We start from the raw sequence: 19,460 nt of genomic DNA, 5'->3' as shown, positions 1-19,460 counted from the left end.
ACATCTCTTCAAGATTTTATAATAAAAAAAAATATAAGATTTTAAATTAACACGGTCACTTTTGTTACTACAAGTATTTAAAACTGGATATTTACCAAGTTTTCATTTTTATTTGGCGAAGCTCAATATTTCGACATAATCTCGTGAACAAGATATTCGTAGATAATATCGAAAAATAGAGCTCCGCCAAATAAAAAGCAAGTATCCCGTTTTAAATACTTGTAATAATAATAAATTAAATTCACAAAGTAAGAAGAATTAACAATAAATTTCGATGTATCCATTAATAATTCGCAAAACATATTTATAGCACCTTATATTCATTTTTCATTCAATAACTTACTGCGTAAACCCGTATTCCTCTAAAGACTATTCAGTGGAGTATATATAATCCTCCCAGTTCCTATTCTATGCCGTATGAAATGCCGTATTGAAATAAAACAACTTTGTATTCTATTTTTTATTAAAAACATGTTTACTAATTATATTAATGTTCAAACAATTTAGGGAATGTGAAAATCACATAAATAATATGTATATCTTGTTAATCTTTAATTTTCTATAAGTAATTATATACAAAATAAAGAAATCTTTCGTAACTATATTTATATGACAGTAAATAATGTTGCCAGTGTCATAATATATTTAGGGCCCATTTTAAATACGATTGCAATTTGTTTTATTATGATATTTTATCACTTTGCAGCATATCGTCGAGATCATCTATTGTTGATTCGTTGTTGCTGTAAGAAAAAAAATTATATTAAAAATTCTATAAAATTCTAAGTCCTATTTTTGGTTACCATAGGGTCGAATTTGCTTATTAAATACATGCATCATTAATATACACCTCGCAAAATTTAAATTTAATTTCAAACTACCGCCGATTCGCGTAGTTTCTACCAAGATGCAGTTCAAGATAATTAACACTTTTACGAACAGTTTGCTACATACAAAAGCTAGTATTTATTTTTATGACATTTATAAGAGTTTGCTGTTGCAGTGTTTATTATTGTTTGAAAAATAGCATAGTCTATCAATGAAGGATTTGATTCAGTTGGTAGCAGATGTTTTTACAATCAACCTGTATAAACATCTCAATGAATTCAACACTAGCTACGCTTTCTGAATACGCTTACCAAACTAATTCATTCTGATTATCGTTTAACTTCTGGATAATAATTATCATTAGGATCTCGTTTGGACCTTTCCATGTAAGGCAGGCCGTGTGAACCTTCGGACGAGTAGTTCTCTAGCTGGGGCTTGGTTAGCAACTCTCGTCGGAAGTTCTTCAGGAAATATATCCAACATTTTACTGTTTCCTCTTCTGAAGAACCACTGTGACAAGAATTTCATTTTATATATCTATTGTTCTAGGTTGGAAAATTATTGAAAGTTTAGTGTATTCAAGAACCGAGATGGCCTAGTAGCTAGAATGTGTGCATTGTGTGTAATGATTGCTAGTTCCTGTGCTTGGTAATGAAGGATATGGCTTGAGAAAACCTGCATGTAACTAATTTCAATGAAATTCTGCCACCATGTTACCCCAAACATGCATCGGAGCAGAGTAGCATACTATCTCCTCAAAAGGAAGGGAGGCATTAGCCCAGTGGGCCATATACAGACTGTTATATTACTTTTACTGTATTCAATAACAACCTGAATGTATCGTGCTAGGCTCATACCCGAGAGCAACTTATGTTTAACAAAAAATTACTCCCTACCTTTATTCTATTATGTACTTGTATTACTGTATATTAATTCTAATTATCATTTATATAAATATGTAAACTTACTTTTTCTGCACAATAACATCATCAATTTCTCGAATGTAATAGTTGGGATGATCTTCTAGGATGTCTAATTTACCTAACATTGTGTCATCTACTTCATAGACTTCCCCTGGAAATAATTAAAATAGTTGTTGTCATATAGACAGAAGGACAAGCAAATGACCCAGCTCATAAGCGTCAGATGGGCAACACCACCCTCCCCCAATAGACTTTTGTCACTGTGAGAAATATTTACCATTCCTTATGTGGCCAGCCTTAAGAACAAAGATGTTATGTCCCTTGTGCCTGTTGTTACACTGGGCTAACTCACAGTTAAAACCAGAAAATAACGACACTAACTATTACTTTATTTAATTAAAAATTATTATTAAAAAGTTTTTATATATTTTTCTTTTGCAAGAACAAGCAAAAATTAATTCAATGTCACTAATAAGAGATGTTAAATTAAAGTTTATAAAATATAAGCGTTATTCCATATTGAACAAACTTGTCAGATTTAATCAATGTTCATACAGTAACAAAACTTAAAAATATAATTTGATATATAGATAAGAGTAAATGATTCTTGATCAAGTTTCTAGTTTGAAACAAATTAGATTTTACATTAATTGTATCTTGTAAATGACAATTCAAAGGTGCAAATCAAAGCCTACTTGAATAAAGTTTATTTTTTTTTATGTACTCAAAAATGGATGACATCAAAACTATGTAATTCTAGCTTAAATACTAAAAACACACAATATATTATATTATCTATGAGTAATTTACGAAATAAATGTAGTTTCCTTGCACCGATGAAGGATATAGGTATCCTATTCTCATTTTGAGTTGCCCTTGAAAGATTATTGTGTGGACCATATCCGTTAGGTTCTTTTATTCAACATTATACATTATTCAACGTATTAAAAAAATATGATACCTTTAACATTATGTCCATCACCTGGACTGTGTAATAGGAAAGGTATATTATACTTTGTTCCTATTATAAGAGGATATTTTGTTTTTGTCCTTCCCTCACTTATAAATTGTCCAACACCGTGATCTGGATTTGTGAGCCAATGGTGATTCGGCTCATTGCGTTTCAGTGTTCCATACACAAATACTTTATGAGACATCTAGAAAAGTATTTTTTTATTAAATTTTATACCCAATTGCAATTTTAATAAAATTTGCAACAAATTACTACTTACGGTTCTGTAAAATTGAAAAAAAAGTTCTTTAGGTTTTAAGAATAACAACTTAAATGGTTCTAGCATTTAAAACAACACATTTATTATTTTAAAAATATTAATCGAGATTAAAATACTAGTTCAGCTTTACAATTGTTTATTTAACAATAGTGTATTATTATTATTATGGTTTATCTTTAAGGCCAATAAAATATAAACAAAGAGTTTAAAATCACTACGTGTACGCAATGATAAAATTATTAAATGTCAATTTCAAATGTAAATAAAAATATTTATAAATCTCGAAGTCGAATCTCGATAATGTTACATTTGGCGTTTCGTCCAAAAGTCATTTATAAATTATTCCTAGTTGTTAGTACTAGAAGAGACTTTCTTAAATAGCACCTAGATTTAAAAAAAGAAAAACTAAATTATTATTACTTTTAGAAAAATGTATATAAAAAAATATATAAATATTATAATTTTATAAAAGTAAAAATTTGTTATAATTACTCTTCAAAGTTAATTTATAGAGAATTAAAAAAGGAGTCGTTAGGAGGAGGGTTAAAATAATTATTTAAATTTATTTTACGACGTTTTACATATTTCAATTTTGCACCTTAAATGCGACTCAATGACTATACTATTATACGTATATATTGTTACGTACTTTTAAGCTTTTATTCTATTATATTATTTTATTTTATTTAAAATAATAATAATAGGATGCCCTTAGGTAGAACTTGACACAATTTTATATTATTTAAATTATTACTACATTTTATTTTCATTGTACTTTCAGAAATACACCCTATCTTATTAATTATTGGAGTTTTTAGTAACCTGCATATCATATACGTTCTTCTTCTAATTCTGTCAGGGAGTTAAGCCCATACCTACTATTATTAAGAAAAAGATATGTGCAATGAATCAACTATGATATTCCATAGAATACCTACCCTCATTTTGATATCAAATAAGGATATAAAGATGTCATTTAGTAAACACATGTTTGCAAGGTCTGGGAAGAGTCACAGGATGCCTTAGGGATATTTTGTGATTTTTTTAAGGCCTTTGATTTTGTGCAACACGAAATTTTGGTCAAGAAACTATGTCATTATGGCATAGGGACACCGCATTCAATCTTCTTATATCAACACTCCGGATTCAGAGTGTTGATATGAATGGAATGAGATCTCCTGGGTCTCCGGTTACTGTGGGGTCCCTCAAGGATCAATTCTCGGTCCATTTCTCTAAAATATCTCTAAATGATCTGACACATCAATATATAACAATGTGAATTATGCTCTTTCTGAATAGTATATAATACAGTACATTGATTCAGTGTTCATAACTTACTGTTATATATGTAGTAAGAAGATAAAATGTATTAAATTCAATAACCTTAACGTAAGATGTGACAAAACGAATAGAATTTTAAATAAGGAAGCATAAGATGGTTTATAAACAAAAGAGTTCTTTGATATCACAATAGCTCAAGCTACAATGGTCTTCATATAAATAGATACCTAGTCTATTAAAGTTAATTCAAAAAAATATACATACCATTAATACTAAGAACAAGAATAAACTTGTTACTTCATGCCATATTACAAAGGTTTAGAAACTCTTTTTTGGGACAATGTGTACATTTCTACAAAATAATCCCAGAAAACGTTAAAAATATTAAAAAATACCATTTTAAAATATCACTAAACAGCGTCTGTAGGCTAAAGGGTATTATGGAGATTACACCGAACTGGTGGTAGATTTTTGACTATCAATAAGCAAGTGTGAATTTAATTAAAAAAATTAGGAACTTCCATACAATGTGTCATTCCCAATTTATCTACTTAAGTGATGAATTTTCAAAAACACTGTATTAATTGTATCTTACTTATAACCAGAAGCCTAAGTAGTAAAATTTCCGAATTTCAAATATAAACTTTTATTCTACTTTAACCTCAATAGATGATAATTATTAAAAAATATTTAAATCATTAATTTAAACCGTTATATTGATTTCCATATATCTAATATTAGCAATAAAAATTACTATATACACTTTCGTCCCCCAATTAACCCCACAATGTGATTAATTTTGAAAAGAGAATCCCATTTAGCCTACGGGATATAAGGGATTCCTGTTAAAAATGTTACCAAAGTTCGCAATATAGCAATAAGCAGTAAATATATATGATGACATTAAACATGAAAAAAAACATGGATGGATTGTCGGATGGATGAACAATCGGATGACGGATAATTGAGGAGAATAGAAAGAAAATATAAGTTTTGATGACATTAAATACGGCAGAAATGATTGATAAAAAAATACCTTATATTTCTTCCTATTACTTACTTATTCTTCATTCTACTTAATATAAAATTAAAATTAAATTAACAATCAGGTACTGATTATTTGTTATTATCATTGGACTTTCTTTAAAAGTCATTTAGTTTAGAAACATATAACTTTAAAAAATTTAAGAAAAACGAAATATTATTATACAAATTAAATACTCTTATTAAGTACCTTCGTAATACGTCCTTAAATTACACCTACATAATTATTACAGTCAGTGATCTGTATTCTGTGGTAAGTTGTAGATATTGTAAGCCGATAGTATGTTTATGTTTTATCATAGTACTTACTACCCTACTACTCAATCAAATCAAATTCCTTTATTCAATATAGAATCATTACACTTACTTATTGTTTGTAAAATTAAACATATATATACTAATATTACAACTTTTTTTATTTGAATGTTACGTCGACACCAAACTTCGATAATAATCGAGTTGTTCGAGTTTATATATTCAAACGAGTTGTACCTATTATTCCGAGTTATCGAGTAACGAATACGAATAGCAGTAAATAGCAAAGCGAGTCAGTTGAATTTTTTGCGCGGTGATTGCTGGTTCGCGTCAAATCAAAACAATTTTGTGATTATTATTTTGTTGTCGAATTTAATTAACACTATGTGCGTCATTAATATCCAGTGAAAATATAATTTTTGGTGAACGTATTCTCAATATTCCTTGTGTCATAAAATCTGTAAAAAAAAATAAACAAAAATGAGGCTGGCGGGCGCAATTTTCAGCAATGTTACAAAAATGTTGGACTTTTATTCGCAGTTCAACCCATCTCCACTTTCAATAAAGCAGTTTATTGATTTTGGTAAGTTTTAATTATAATATATGATAATTTACAGTTAAAAACAATATTATTGATTTCCGATCTCATCAGTTTCGTCTATCTTGAAGGTCGAAAGGGTATGATTTTTATTTATCCTACGTTCAGAACTTACGCAATTATAATAAATTTATAACGAATATGATAATTGCGATGTATCATATAAGAAATCTAAGTCAAGGTTAGTTAACTTGGTGATATTTTTGCAAATAAATTGATTCTACAAGCTTAGGTAAAAGTTGTATTCATTTAAATATCTTTGATCTTATTATATTGATTATAAATTTTATTTTATTAGTACTGTGACAGCTTTTTAATAAAAATCTACATCATATATATCTATTTTATTATTACATTAACATATTACATAATCAAAGTTACTTAGTAAAGTTTAAATGATAACATAAACATGATTTTCATAAAAAATATTGTAGTGTCAGATATATTGAAAATATAAATTAATAACTTTTCAATATTTTTTTTATATCAAATATTTTAAGTGTTTTTTAACGAAATTAATTTCTTTTAAAATAAACTAATTTTTATATTTAATTATTATGGGTAGCTTTTATTTCGCTCACTTGTTTAATGTCTTTGTAAAATTTTTCAACCAAACTTTAAACCAGTTTTACTCAACTACACAAAGCTGTAACAATGAATAGTTCATTAAATATATGTATACATATTTCTAATCAGAATCATAAAATATTATTTATCGAACCATAAAAATGTAACGTAATAAGTATATTATCCCTAACATTTATCATATCAATTTAACAAAACATAATTATACAACTACAAAGTCAGGAATGTGAATAAATAGTTTTATAATAATAATATAAATAACAATACATCCAATTTGAAATTAAAGCTACTAATTAATAATTAATTATATATTACTAATTACTTATAATAAAAAAACTACTATATATACTTTATTCAAGTACCTATTTGTCATACAGTATTAAATTAAAAGTTAACACCAGTTCAGCAGCAGCAGTGTGTAGCTTCTATAGTGAAGAACTGCCAAAAACTTCATAGTTTCTATTTTCTGACCCATTATTATGTTATGTTAATTAAATGCATGTGTGCATCAATTTATTATTCATCCTTCGGACTATATGAGGATGGGTACATATTTCAGCTATATTTGCATATAATTATCTATTATATATTATGAAGCATATATGAAGTCTAAAGTCACCTTAAGCAAGGTCGTTTTGAACATACTCTGTGGCAATTATTGATGCATAATTTTACTGGTAGAGCTCCATATAGGTCTATGATGTATGTAGGAATGGAAAATATTGTTTTATTAATATCAAGGATAGTAAAATAAATATTTTTACTATAAGTATTGACCTAATGTTGCTTTTATTTATGCAATGCTTCAGAAAGAGGAAAAGCAGTGGTTGTCTGAACACCAGCTAAACAAAGTATATAAATGTAGAAGGCATTGAGTATTTCATGGTTGTTATCCATATGGACAAAAGTGATAACGTGAGAGAAATCGATACACGCGGAATAATATGGTAAATTTTAAAAATCTCTGGAGTTTTTCCAAAAACAACTTCAAAACAAATTTAAAATATAAATATGTATATTTTTCGAGGTTTTTAAATATTTACATTAATCTTTTGTTAATTAGAAAAAGTTGTATCAATGCCAAACATTGAAAATGAAAAAAAAAAACACTGATTTACTGTAAAACTCTTATACTTTGGCATTTGATTAGGTGATACACAATTATTATTATTAACATGCGTTCATATTTTTTTCTTTTTAAAAATATCTGCCTTTTTCTTTTAATAAAGGTAACAAATTTTCCATTTACGAAATTTAAAAAGTTTATTAATAGTAAATTAATAAATAAGTCTTATTATTCATAAAAAGAGTACTTTTAATATATAAATACTTTTAATAATAATAAAAAACGCCTGGATTTAGGCTCGGATTTCCATCACAGGACAATAATTATTGTATAAAAACAGCATTGTAAATCTGTATATTTGAAAAGAGCAACTATGCAAGTTTCTTGCCGTTTATTCTCGCTGGAGGCTGCTTTCTGAAACAGTGGTAGTTTTTTAATATTGACGATTCAAAATCGCTTCTTTTTCAATATGAGAATTGAATTGAGAATTGTTATTTCTGTCATAGAATTTTTCCCAAAAACAAAAAGCTTTATTTAACTTTTGATCTCATTGGATTATTTCTAAAATACCTGTGCAGAATGTGGAAAAGTCAGTGAATTTGTAAGTCACTAATGCTTTACAACCATTTGTAAATGTATAATTCCTATCAAAAGTCATTCAGTGTGAAAGTAAGGAAAAATGATTTTATCAGTACAAAAGCTTAGGAATGGTACAAAAAAAAATGTTACCAGATGCTTAATATTGTGTAAGAAATTGTATGTGAATGCTTTATTAACCATATATGATGTTAAAGTCAATCGCAAGTAATCTAAACACTGGGTTAATTGTTAATGTTACATTGCTAAGTTAATAAGTTAATTTTTTTTATTTGTGTCCATTCAATTATGTAATTTTTTTATATATACAATGAAAAAGCGTCAATGGATTTTTGAGTAAAATGTAAAACCATAATATGTTAGCATTCGGCAAATTATTTGAAATATATTAAATGGTTTGTAAAACAACTAAAATTATTGATTCTGTTCTGATTATCAAAAGTAAGGTTCGTGACATTAGGTCTCTTAGAAACAACCACAGAATTACAATTGATAATAGTGGATAACTTAAATTTTGTGTTGCATAAAGCATTCAAAGTTCTTTTGTTTAATTTGAAGTAAAAATTAGTGTAGAATGTTCCCGATTTTAGTATATCTAGATACTCTTATAGTTTAATTGCCGCCAATGTTATCTAATGTTTAATTCTATTAGATTAAGTCATAAGAATTTTGTATTCAGTTATTAATTGGTTCCGTACTTGTGTGTATAATTATAATAATAATATTGATGCAAAATTTATTGCGCTTAAGTGCAACAAGCTACACTACAATTCCTAATAATCTGTCTTCCACACCATAAAACTCATTAAGTCTGGCTGAAGATTACTCGCAAATGATCTTAATGAGACTCTTATCATTCTATACATAAACAGCGTTATTAAGTATTATTGCATTCTGGTTCAAAGGGTTAGTGAGACAGTGTAACTGCATAAGGGACATAATATCTTAGTTCCCAAGGTTAGTGATGTTGAAAAATGGTTATCATTTCTTATAATGCTTGTAGGCAGTGGTGACCACAGCCTTAGGTGGGATCATTCGGTAGCCCTCTTTCCAAATGCATATAAAACAATTTACATAATTAAATGTAAACGAAATATAAATCTAATCTTAATAACTTTAAAATATCTTATTAACCTTCAATTGTTGCTTATTATTAATTGACATATTTTTTACATAAAAGGACACTAATGGCTAATTAAATAAATAATTAACATTTATATCCATTATGTACAAAGTCAGGGTTAAGATCTAGGTATTGTTTATGTACAAAATATTAAATTACACATTACACATTGTGTTGTACAATGAAAACAACTTACCTCCTACATATAGTATGTTATTTGATATTGTTTGTGTTGGGAATGTTATATTTCAGATGAATTGACTCAAGTGTGCTCGGTTGCTCTGTTTCCTCTACTTGAATATTGTCTCGAATTTGTAATGATATAATATTCTTATTGTGTAAATGCCGGTCATTGGAATTAATTGAGAAGAACTCTTGAAATTTCAAGAGAGCACTATTTTAAGACATTTTTGATGCTGCTATCTATATAAAATAATACCCAGAGATGAAACAGTTCAGTTCCATTTTCTCGTTTTTTTTTTTGGTTGGAGCTTTGGTACTGTGAAGTAAATATTTTGGGATATTTGGGAGGGGAAAAAATCGTAACATGAAAACTTGTTTGTGTATGTTTTTCATTAATGATTACAGTCGATCTTCGACAAATGGTTCAATAATAGTTTTAATAATTCATCGTTGTTATAAAAATAGCATATGACGTTAAGTGGTAGGATAAATGTTAACACTGCCAATTAGCAGACTGCTAGACGGGATGCTACTGAGAATTTATGCATGGAAAACCCTGTAACTTTTTATTGGCCGACCCGAGGTTTGAGCCTAGGACCTCGGGATATACAGCCACATAAGCTCCTAGGCCAACGAGTCTGTTTAAGAGTACAATTCCAATTCAAAGTATTCAGTCCAAAGTGGAGCGTCGTAGTGGAATTAATAAAGAATTGTTCTCTTTGATCAGCTATGGGACTTTTGTCCAGCTATGGGACCTTTACGCGGTGTTGCCTTATTTCAAACGATAGTCGTGCGCACGAAGAAAATATTTAATTAAAAAAGTAGGTACGTGTTTCTGCTGTAGGGATGCATTATTATATTTTAGATATATCATCAAGCTATGACCTTCACGGTTAAACGCGAGAAAACCGCACGAAGCGGGTGGCTTCCTATAAGGGTTGTAGTTTGTAATGAATATTTCAACAGCTTACTGTTTTTATTTCAATTTGAAAATCATGTCACGGACTCAGTAGACCTTGAAACTTTAGCGTCCCGTCCAATGCGCACTGCCAATTAAGCTTTTCATTCGTTCCGCGTCGGTTTTCGATGCATCTATTTAAATTGTACTGATTTAATGTTCTTGTATTAAACTTTCGTGTTGTACGTGTGTCGTGTTGACGAAAGAAATATGTTTCGATGTAAAATTCTGGATTCAAATCCCTGGTCGGTGGTAAACTTATTGGTTTTTCCGTCAAGGTCAAATTCTCGGTAGTAACCAAGAGTTGATAAGTTGGGAGTCATACACTCCCGTGCCTAGGAAAACTCAACGCAATCGATGCAAAATAGCCTATAATAAAAACCTTTTTAAAAAGTCAAAAAAATATTAATATGTCGGTACATGTTTTTTTTCACGAGGGTTATTTTGTTTTAAATAACACCAATCTCGTCCTTAGACGTCGAGGAGCAAATTAGAGCGTTGGGAAAAGAGGTGTCTAGTTAGATTTTTTTACCGTAAACATACTCTGTCACTGATGTCGTTGTAAAGGTCATTTTGTTTTGCGTATTCTGTTAATCAGTGTGACTTCAGAACAAGACTATTCGTTGTGTACCTATTTGACTTACACGGATTATTTTCATCGGGTCAGTTGCTACACTGTTACTGTACTAATCTAATAAATGCTTAAGTTTGGATCTGTATGACAATATCAAAACATTATCTATACAAGTAGGCTCGTTAAAGGACTTTGAACGTGACAATTGGCACAGCGATAGATTGCAGTTTAGAATTGGTTATTTTAGTTCTATCATGTATAATGTATAAAATAGCTTTTTATCCCTAAGACCTGCAACTGCCCTCACCCACTTCCTCAAACGGATGAGATCGCGGGCGGAAACTAACGAGCATATAATTATCGTCTTAGTAATGTATTGGCACTAAACCATACTATTTATATTTTATTATAGCACACATATTATGTAGATGTCATAGTGATACTATGAGGTAATATTTAAAATTGATGTGTTTATTATTTATTCTTATGTTATTGTGATGAATCTTTACCATTTGTTGCGGGTTCAAGCCAGCCAGGTACCAGAATTTTCATGTGATTTATTTGTGTTTAAAATTAATCTTGAGCTCGGTGACAAAGGAATACATCATGATGCAGGTACCCGCATATGTTGGATGGAAATCTGCTTCGTGTATATCCATCACGCATCAGAGCAGCTTGGTCGAATAAACACCAAACTCGATACCAAATTAGGCCTTAGCCCACCAATGGACCATTTATATAACTCGGAAGATATTTAGCAAGGTTTTTTTTTCCGACAATCATCATCATGTTTTCCAGACGTGTGCAAAGCCCTACCGCCACGTATTATCTATCGTAAAGGTTTATCCTAGATCCTTATAATATTGGTCACTAATATATCCAAGCAAATTATTTCAAGGCTCTAGTGATAATGGTATCTTCACACGTGACGAGAAGGCTGACACTGTCTTGTCAGTGTGTGAATGACTTGAGTCTTTGTAAACAATGAGTTCTTTCCTCACAAATAGGTAGTATAATTCATTATAATAAAAGATTACTCGATTAATTCTAGACGTAAACAAGCGTGTTAGCGCGTTGGGTATTCTTCAAGGTAATACGGGCTATTTCAAATTCATAATGTATGGTATAAATTCACACATCTAACTACGATCGATTTGTAGACTTAAGCGACTCCATCATTCTGAAGAGTAATAGGAACATACTCCTGATACCAATTTTTGCAGATCTGTTTTGATAGAAACCACCCACATATTAATAGTTGTGTTTTTAGTCTGGTTGGGAGGGTAGTAAGCAAGAGTATAGGTAAGGGATTCAACATCCGAAATCCCAGCGTACTGTGGGCACTTTGCTGGCGAAGATGACGGCTGAAGAAGTAAACTTGACAATGAGATAAATATTGTGTTTTAATTAAAGGTCACGTTCTGATTGGTACATTTTCTAAGTTTTTAAATTTATAAGGCAACAAAATGTTTGTTGGGGCCGAGATGGCCCAGTGGTTAGAACGCGTGCATCTTAACCGATGATTTCGGGTTCAAACCCAGGCAGGCACCACTGAATTTTCATGTGCTTAATTTGTGTTTATAATTCATCTCGTGCTCGGCGGTGAAGGAAAACATCGTGAGGAAACCTGCATGTGTCTTAATTTCAACGAAATTCTGCCACATGTGTATTCCGCCAACCCGCATTGGAGCAGCGTGGTGGAATATGCTCCAAACCTTCTCCTCAAAGGAGAGGAGGCCTTTATCCCAGCAGTAGGAAAATTTACAGACTGCTAATGCTAATGCTAAAAAAAAATGTTTAAAAATGTTTCATCTGTTATAAATAAATTGTCATCTCCATCAAGTCTGATAACTTGGGTAATGTGATGAGTGGGTGGTGCCTCGTGGTGATATATCACCGAACAGCATTACTTAGTAGCCAGTGTCGGATGTGTAGTATTGAGTGAGCTAGTGTAACAACTGGCACAAGGGTCATATTAGTTCCCACGGTTGGTGGAAAGGAATGGCTAAAATGTGTAGATAGTGGTGACAACTTACCATCAGTTTGTCTAATCAACCGTCCGCCAACCAACGTAAAAATAAATAATTAAATTAAATCGCCTTTAGCGTTAAAAATCGCGACATCTTATCACTCGATCAGCAACGGCTCGTTCGTCGTAGTAATTCAAAGTGCGGCGTGTACTTCATGCATTGCATATAATGCATAAACATAATGACAAACGACGATGCGTTTTATTATCCTGTGAAATCATTTAAGGACGTGACGATAAAGAAAAAAAAATTATGAACGTGTGCATTTGGCGAAGATTCGTGTATTTTGGTAATTCGAAAAATTTGGACATGACCCGGAAATTTGTCCTAAAGTTCAGTTGCACTAGTAATAATCTTTCTAATTTTCTGTAGTGTTTTTATATATAACTTATACTAATATTATAAATATGAAGAGTTCGTTTGATTGAACGCGCGAATCTCAGGATCTAGATCTGAATTAAAGAAATCTTTGATTGTTAGATAGCACAATTGTCGAGGAAGGCTGCATTTTAAGTACTATCTATCACGTCACGCACGACCAATAGGAACGAAATCATGTATGAGAGAATCTTTAATAAAGCCGAGTAAAGTCGGTCTATGATTAAAAGCCAATTTGTCTTAATTTTGTAAAATATATTTCATTGAAAAAACTTTAATATGTTCGGCATAATCAGAAATATTGGGAATGTGTGTACATATCACATGTCAATCAAAGATCAAGTATCAAGATCTGTTAGTTAGCGCATAATATAGCTGAGCTTTAAGCGAATCGCATAAACCTAAGCGTTATCTTAACTCGTACTTCGATTGGAATATCCTATAGAAATGACAAGGGTATTTGTCATTTAATTTGGCCAAATATACACATGTTAAAATTATACTATGTTTTTAATATGTATTTTTAATATATTCTGCGAAATAATTTCAACTTAAGTCTATCCTCGAATCGAATGCATTTGTCAAAGTCTACTTTTGAAATATATAAAACAATTGAAATGATGTTTTTACTGAGATATATATTCAATTAGTTTTAATTTACGGTACATAGCATGCTATTTTTCTGTAGCAACAGTGGAACATTGAATAACTGTATTGGAAAATTTCCTTCTGCCAAAGTTTCCTCCTGGCTCATCGCCATGCATGCTCTAGGTCAATGTCAACTTAGCAAATCTAAATAAAGACAGGTAGTTTTGAACAGTATCGGCACAAAACCACTCCAAAATATTATTTACTGGTTTTTGTATGCGTGTTTGGGTGTTAGGTACCTTGCCCTTTCTCGTAGCTCTGACAAAGAATATCCAGATGCGTTTGCCACCTTTATAAATTTAAAAAAAAATGCAAAATTTCACGACGATCGATTGAGCAGCTATGTCCTGAAAGCGTTCTAGGTAAACCCACCCATGGTATTTTCATGTAAGTAATTTTGTTGTGTGAATTTTATAAGTACGAAGTCGAGATATCACCTAGTTAATATTAACAAAAACTTATCGCAGTTCATGAATAATTTTAAATGTATTTTTTTTTATTTAAATTAAATCTTCATGGTACGTAATATTAAGTATTATAAATATAATTGAAATTTACTTTAAAATTATTTACGGTCCTCTAATCTCAGCGTAAACAAGTTGGAGCGATTTTTTTTTATGTTTTCCAGCGTCACGTTGGCATGTTGTTTAGGAAAACACGTTACTTTTTTAATTTAAATTGTCTATCTATGGAGTGGCTTTAAATCTATTGAGCAATAATTGCTTAAAACGAAATCTGTAATTAACTATTAACAAACATTATCGTGTTTAAACTTTTAGAATACCTTTCTGTAGACTCTTAGAATACGTAAAGATACAACGCAAAAGTTATAAAACTGCAATAGTTTGCGCGAAAAGCTTAGTCCATATAAACAGTAGTGTGTGGTTTTGTTATCGTGGACTTTGGACACGAAAACACATTTCCTGTACTGGTAGAAGAGCAAATGGGTTGATGGTCAATGGTTTTTTCTTTGTTCATAAACATTGTCACTGTAAGAAGAATCTTAGTTTTTTTTCTATTCTACTCTACGTTGGGCTAATTTTGGTGGTATAATAGAATATTAATTTGATTAGACACATAACACCTAGATGTCCGAAAATCCACAACAGTGCTATTTTTAAGACATTTTCTGCCTCTCACAACCACTCTGTGGATGGTTCCACGTTCGGAAAAACGGGTTTTCCGAACCGATACGACTTGGGAACCTTTAAAAAAAAGAGCGTACTCCTTCCTAAAAGGCCAGCAACGCACCTGCAACCCCCCTGGTGTTGCAGATGTCCATGGGCGGTGGTAATCACTTTCTATCAGGTGAGCCTCCTGCACGTTTGCCCCCTATAGCAAAAAAAATAATCTTAAAAGATGATTGCGGGCTCAAACTCTGGCAAGCTTTACTGAATTTCCATGTCGTCAGATAAGAGAAGGAACTTTAAAAAACGTCTACTTTTGGCAAATGAACTTAACTTTAAATGTTATTTACAAAAAACACCTTTTTGATGCTTGAGCCTTTCTTCCTATTCACTGACGTTGTGATTAGTTCATTTTTATAATTCATTCATCTTGTGCTCAGCGGAAATATCTTGAGGAAACTTGGTGTTGCTTGTTTTGGATGTATTTTGTATCCACTACCCGCATAAGGTAAGCGTGTTGGAATCTTCAAATCAAAATGAATGAGTCTATCTGAAATGTTTAGGTAAGCGTGTTGGAATCTTCAAATCAAGATGAATGAATCTATCTGAAATGTATAAAAACCTCCGTGGTCGAGAAGTGTATACACCGGTATTCATGGGTATGCCACTCCGAGGTCCCGGGTTCGATTCCCGGTCGAGCCGATGTAGAAAAAGTTCATTAGTTCTCTCTATGTTGTCTTGGCTGGCTGTTTGTGGTACCGTCGTTACTTCTGATTTTCCATAACACAAGTGTTTTAGCTACTAACATTTGGATCAGAGTAATGTATGTGACGTTGTCCAATATTTATATATTTCAATAAAAAACTAATAATATTATACACCGATGTATCTTAGCTCACAAGAACTTCTAGAAGATTCTAATATTAGTACGAACGTTACATCTTCATCCTCAATTATCACGAACGTGATATGAACGTAACGAAGATACAGTGCATCATGCGACGTCAAGTGTTGCGTACAATACAATATCGGACGATTTCCTGCAGTTTATTTATAGCATTTAACGGGAAGATGATGAGATTAAATTATTTGATGATATACTTTGTCTATTTTTATTTTTAATCTGTAAATGTGACATCAAACCGGTGGTTTGCAACTATTTATACATCCAATAGGTAGAGCTGTGGTTCACTTATTCTGTAGGCCCAAAAGTTTACAAGACGATTTGTTTTGTTAAGACGATTTCATTAAATCATGAATCATGAATACAATTTGAAAAATTGTCTTTTGTTTTTTAAGGAAATTGAATTGTGGTGGTAGTTTTTTGTGCCCTTGTACGGACCTATGAATAGGTTATTTTTTATAGGCATCTCACGCACACTAAGACAAGTAGACTCTTATAAGTACGAGCGTAACATACAAATGCACGCCGATCATTTAGCTTGGAGGGGCGCGGCTTTGTGAGTATTAATATGTATAGTACTTTCAAAACAATTGAAGAAACTCCAATTTACAATAAAATACTCGGTGGTAAAACTGTGCAACCCCTTTTGGGTACTGTGTTTAGAATTGTTGTGTTCCGGCTTGAAGGGTGAGCCAGTGTAACTACAGGTACAAGGGACGTGACAATGGTATGGTAAATATTATTGCCAATGGCAATGTGCAGATGGCAGAAACTTCATACGAATGAACTATTAAAAAAAAATATGTTTCGTTAAAAGTTTAACCTTGAGAAAAGATTATACTTCTCGTCGCAGTTTTTAGTTTTGTTTCATTGTTTTGTGAAACGCTTTTAGTAGCATGTTTTACAAAAGACTTTAAAATAAACTTGTTATGGAGCTTAAAATTGTACCCTTTTGTGATGTAGACTTATTCTATATAATATCAAAACAGTTGGTCCATTTTTAATGTCGTTTGTTTAAAATAACTTTCTTGAAGTATTTCTTTTGTATTCAATTCAATTATTGTATTGTTGATATCCAGGCAAGTATATGGTATACTGATATACGATGATGATAATGGTGATGAAATAATTACTGTTTATTTGTATGTATACTGTTGCATAAGCGTGATGCTACAATATAATAATATTTATTAATGTACGAACGAGTTGAGCTATTGGTAGTATAATTTATTGTGTGTTTAGCTCTCGTTGAAAGTTCGCAGCCACCCGGGCCACTACCTCGTAGGTAGCTCCGGCTACCCCGTTATTAGTTTTGACCTGAAATGTCTGGGTCATGTGATAGGTTAGGTTAGGTTAGGTTATCGAGGCGATGATTCACAGCTATTCATAGATCCGATAGTGGTAGTTCACGTACTTCTAGCTGATACATTTTGCGTTGCTTATATTTTCGGGGACGAAGTTGCGACATGGTTTGCTAGTTTTCTTTTGTTTTACGATGACCTTTCGTATTTTGTTTATAAGGTATTTTTAGTGAAATAAATTTTGAAGAGAGAATATAATGCAAGTTTCCATTACAGAGCTCGAAATTACGTAAGTACAAATTAAGCACATGAAAATTCAGTAGTGGTTACCTGGATTTAAACCCATCATATTTGTTAATATTCACGTTTTCTCACTGAGGACTGATCTTAGCTCATTGACAGTTAAATTAGTTTTAAAAAGAGTGTTGTTTTCTTAAACATAATGTGTAAAATAGTCGTTGCCCTCTTTGTTTAAGCAAATAGCTGTACTCATACTAGCTGTTCCCACGATTCTGTCCGCGATTTTTTTTCTATAAATCTTTATGCTTGCAAACAATAACAACAGCAACAAACATAAAAAAAGTCCTTGCTATTTTGAGGTTGAGTTGGGGCGGTTAGGAAAGTTGAAATTTTCGGCTTTTCTCTTACTAAAATATGCTTATATTATACATATAAACATTCCTCTTGAATCGCTCGTTTGAATTGATGAAAACCGCATTAAAATCCATTGCGTAGTTTTCAAAGATCTAAGCGTACAGACGGCGGGAAGTGACTTCGTTTTATACTATGTAGAGATGAGTATGTATAATGTTTTTTTCTTATGTATGCAGCAAATGTCAGAACTATTAGTCTGATTTTGAACAATTAAAATGTTATTATGTATTTAGTATGTTATCTATAGGCTGGTAAACGGTCTCGACAATTTTTAAATATATGCATACATATGTTACCAGCATGTAAGGTTAATTTAAAAACAAGGTATTTCTTTGTTTTAAATTCTTTTATGTAAAGTATTTCAGAGATAAGGGCTGTCCAGCTCGGATATTTTCCCGAGCCTAAAAAATATCTTACATTTACTAGTGGTTGAGGGAACAAAGTTACTCTAAACATTTGGTAAAAAGAAAATGGAATTAAACTCCTTAATTCTTTAAAATCTGCACAACACTGCTCAAAGTCAACAATTACTTCGTCTGTGTACGTTAAGTGTCCAAAAAGCTGTATCCTTTATTATCGCACAAATATGAGCTGATATAGATTTTATATAAAACATTGGAAATAAAAAAAAAAAAAAAAACAAAAATAATTTAGCTCCTTGCTTATGTGATAAAAAAAAAGAATATTAAAATTAAGACTCACTACAGTGACCTATTGATTTAAATTTGGAATAACTTAATTCCAACGATCGGAATGTGCTACGTTGGTTTGTATATATAATATGTTTATCAAATAAAAACAATAGTGATTGAAACCACTATGACATACACGTGTTATCGCTCCTTAACATAGTAGGTAGGTCCAAAGTGCAGAGTGACGTCACTTTTCTGCTATCAATACAATATCTACATATAATGTTACTATTTCTATTATTTATTTGTACTTCATTGTATGTTGCGAGATTTTGACGTTGATCATTCTCAAGAGCTATCCACGCGACGAAAATTCTCGAGAGAGACTAGTCGCTACTTCGATGCTTTAGTTTCTTAAAACAAAGGACATTGCCTTTTGTTTATCCTGATGGACGTATCAACGTTTATACAAAAATAAGACACTTGAAATATGTACACAAACGAACCGAGAATATCGATGGCTTTGTAAGCATTATATT

General features: G+C 31.2%; 2 protein-coding genes across 3 annotated transcripts in view; one reads left to right on the top strand and one right to left on the bottom strand.

Annotated features, from left to right (window-relative positions):
• Positions 1–535: 535 nt before the first annotated feature.
• LOC125074180 (putative gamma-glutamylcyclotransferase CG2811) lies at positions 536–3,290 on the bottom strand. Of its 2 annotated transcripts, none has more exons than XM_047685425.1 (5): positions 2,984–3,290; positions 2,713–2,908; positions 1,797–1,902; positions 1,207–1,338; positions 536–743 (listed from the first exon to the last, which is right to left on the bottom strand). In XM_047685425.1, the coding sequence occupies exons 1-5, from the start codon at positions 3,047–3,049 to the stop codon at positions 683–685; spliced, it is 561 nt and encodes a 186-aa protein (XP_047541381.1). In that variant the 5' UTR covers positions 3,050–3,290; the 3' UTR covers positions 536–682. The 2 variants fall into 2 exon arrangements, with proteins under 2 accessions (XP_047541381.1, XP_047541382.1); XM_047685426.1 differs by having other exon boundaries at positions 1,140–1,338; positions 2,984–3,282.
• Positions 3,291–5,877: 2,587 nt separating this feature from the next.
• LOC125074179 (pyruvate dehydrogenase (acetyl-transferring) kinase, mitochondrial) overlaps positions 5,878–19,460 on the top strand; it is a 50,105-nt gene continuing 36,522 nt past the window's right edge. Inside the window, exon 1 of the mRNA XM_047685424.1 lies at positions 5,878–6,146. Coding sequence (XP_047541380.1) covers positions 6,044–6,146 — 103 coding nt within the window. The 5' untranslated portion in view covers positions 5,878–6,043. The remainder of the gene's footprint in view (positions 6,147–19,460) is intronic.

Source organism: Vanessa atalanta, chromosome 27, assembly GCF_905147765.1.
Source record: "Vanessa atalanta chromosome 27, ilVanAtal1.2, whole genome shotgun sequence".
In the NCBI taxonomy this organism is placed as follows: Eukaryota; Metazoa; Arthropoda; class Insecta; order Lepidoptera; family Nymphalidae; genus Vanessa; species Vanessa atalanta.
This window is presented reverse-complemented; position numbering and strand designations above follow the sequence as displayed.